The 1,162-nt window shown below is 58.3% G+C and overlaps 1 protein-coding gene across 1 annotated transcript; it reads right to left on the bottom strand.

Annotated features, from left to right (window-relative positions):
- Nucleotides 1-487: 487 nt before the first annotated feature.
- On the bottom strand, nucleotides 488-1,110 carry EMH_0092950 (uncharacterized protein; the record flags this gene model as incomplete). The annotated part of the gene is made up of 3 exons (XM_013501920.1): nucleotides 488-570; nucleotides 688-761; nucleotides 1,064-1,110. The coding sequence occupies 3 exons, from the start codon at nucleotides 1,108-1,110 to the stop codon at nucleotides 488-490; spliced, it is 204 nt and encodes a 67-aa protein (XP_013357374.1).
- Nucleotides 1,111-1,162: the final 52 nt, after the last annotated feature.

Here is a 1,162-nt window from a genome sequence, read left to right as displayed (position 1 = left end):
TGCCGCTGCTGCTGCGGACGCCACGCTTGGTTTAATGCCGATAAGCCGACGGTCGCGTAGCCGGAGCTAGCGTGATAGCGAGCGTGGCACCCGGCCACAGTCCGCGCGAGACAACATTCAAGCCGCAGGCTCCTCGGTGCCATTTAGAAAACCCCGCCGCACCACACTGGACACTCACCCCTAACGTTGGCGCCGCAGATCCAAGGCACGCATGACACCGCCTTGCTGCTTATGTCCACTGCACTACCAGCGCACGCACGCCAGCAATGCGATGAGTGCTCCTGCGCCTTCGCGCGCAAGCAAAACACACCTTCTGGATCAACATACGGTTCCCGCCACCATAGCCCCTCCCGTTTCACCCCATCACATCCAACACCCAAATTGTACTAGCTCAGGCCCTTCCCGTCGCACCAAAGTGACGCTGTGCCCTGACGTCCACGGTCGGCAAAACTCATGCAGAACATTACTTCTCTGCAGAGCCACCGCCTCACAGACGCAAACGTTCACACATGTGAAGAGGGCTGGTGCGACCCTCCACACACTCCAAAGCCGCACAACACTCGACGGAATCTGCATCCCCACTCGCAAACACTGATACATGAGAGATGTGTAGTTAAGCAAGCAAACACGCTCACTCCCTGACGAGAACAAAACAGTCCGTTGCGCGTCAGCTAGCGTTCGCTGCACCTGGCCTGCCCACGTCTCCTCCACCTCCCAGACCCCACGTCAGCCAGTCCCGCCACCACTGCGTACCCATCCAACTGCGATCACCCCGAACACCCGCTCTACTGAAGAATCTACGACGTGTACAGCTCTTTCCCCAAAAGCAAAAAACACACAGGGACACCGGCGTCGTGCGTGCTACTGACACCCCAGCCACCCTGCGCTACACGGCGTCACGCGTGCTACCGACACCCCAACAACCGTGCACTACTACACCCATCCACCACGTCTAACCGTTAGTTATTTAAGACGGCCCACGCGTTCGTAAATATCCTTTTCCTTCTCAGTAGGTTGTGTTGTCCCGATGCGTAGTTCCATGCCTGCCACTGGGCAGCCGTACCCACGGCGGTCCACGTATTCTACCCGCATGTAGGTAGAAACTGCCATCCCTCGAAGCCCACACGAAGGCTGCGCTCCATCCTGCACTGACGTCATCGAT

Source organism: Eimeria mitis, genomic scaffold (assembly GCF_000499745.2).
Source record: "Eimeria mitis Houghton genomic scaffold, Emh_scaff7883, whole genome shotgun sequence".
Lineage (NCBI taxonomy): Eukaryota > Apicomplexa > Conoidasida > Eucoccidiorida > Eimeriidae > Eimeria > Eimeria mitis.
This window is presented reverse-complemented; position numbering and strand designations above follow the sequence as displayed.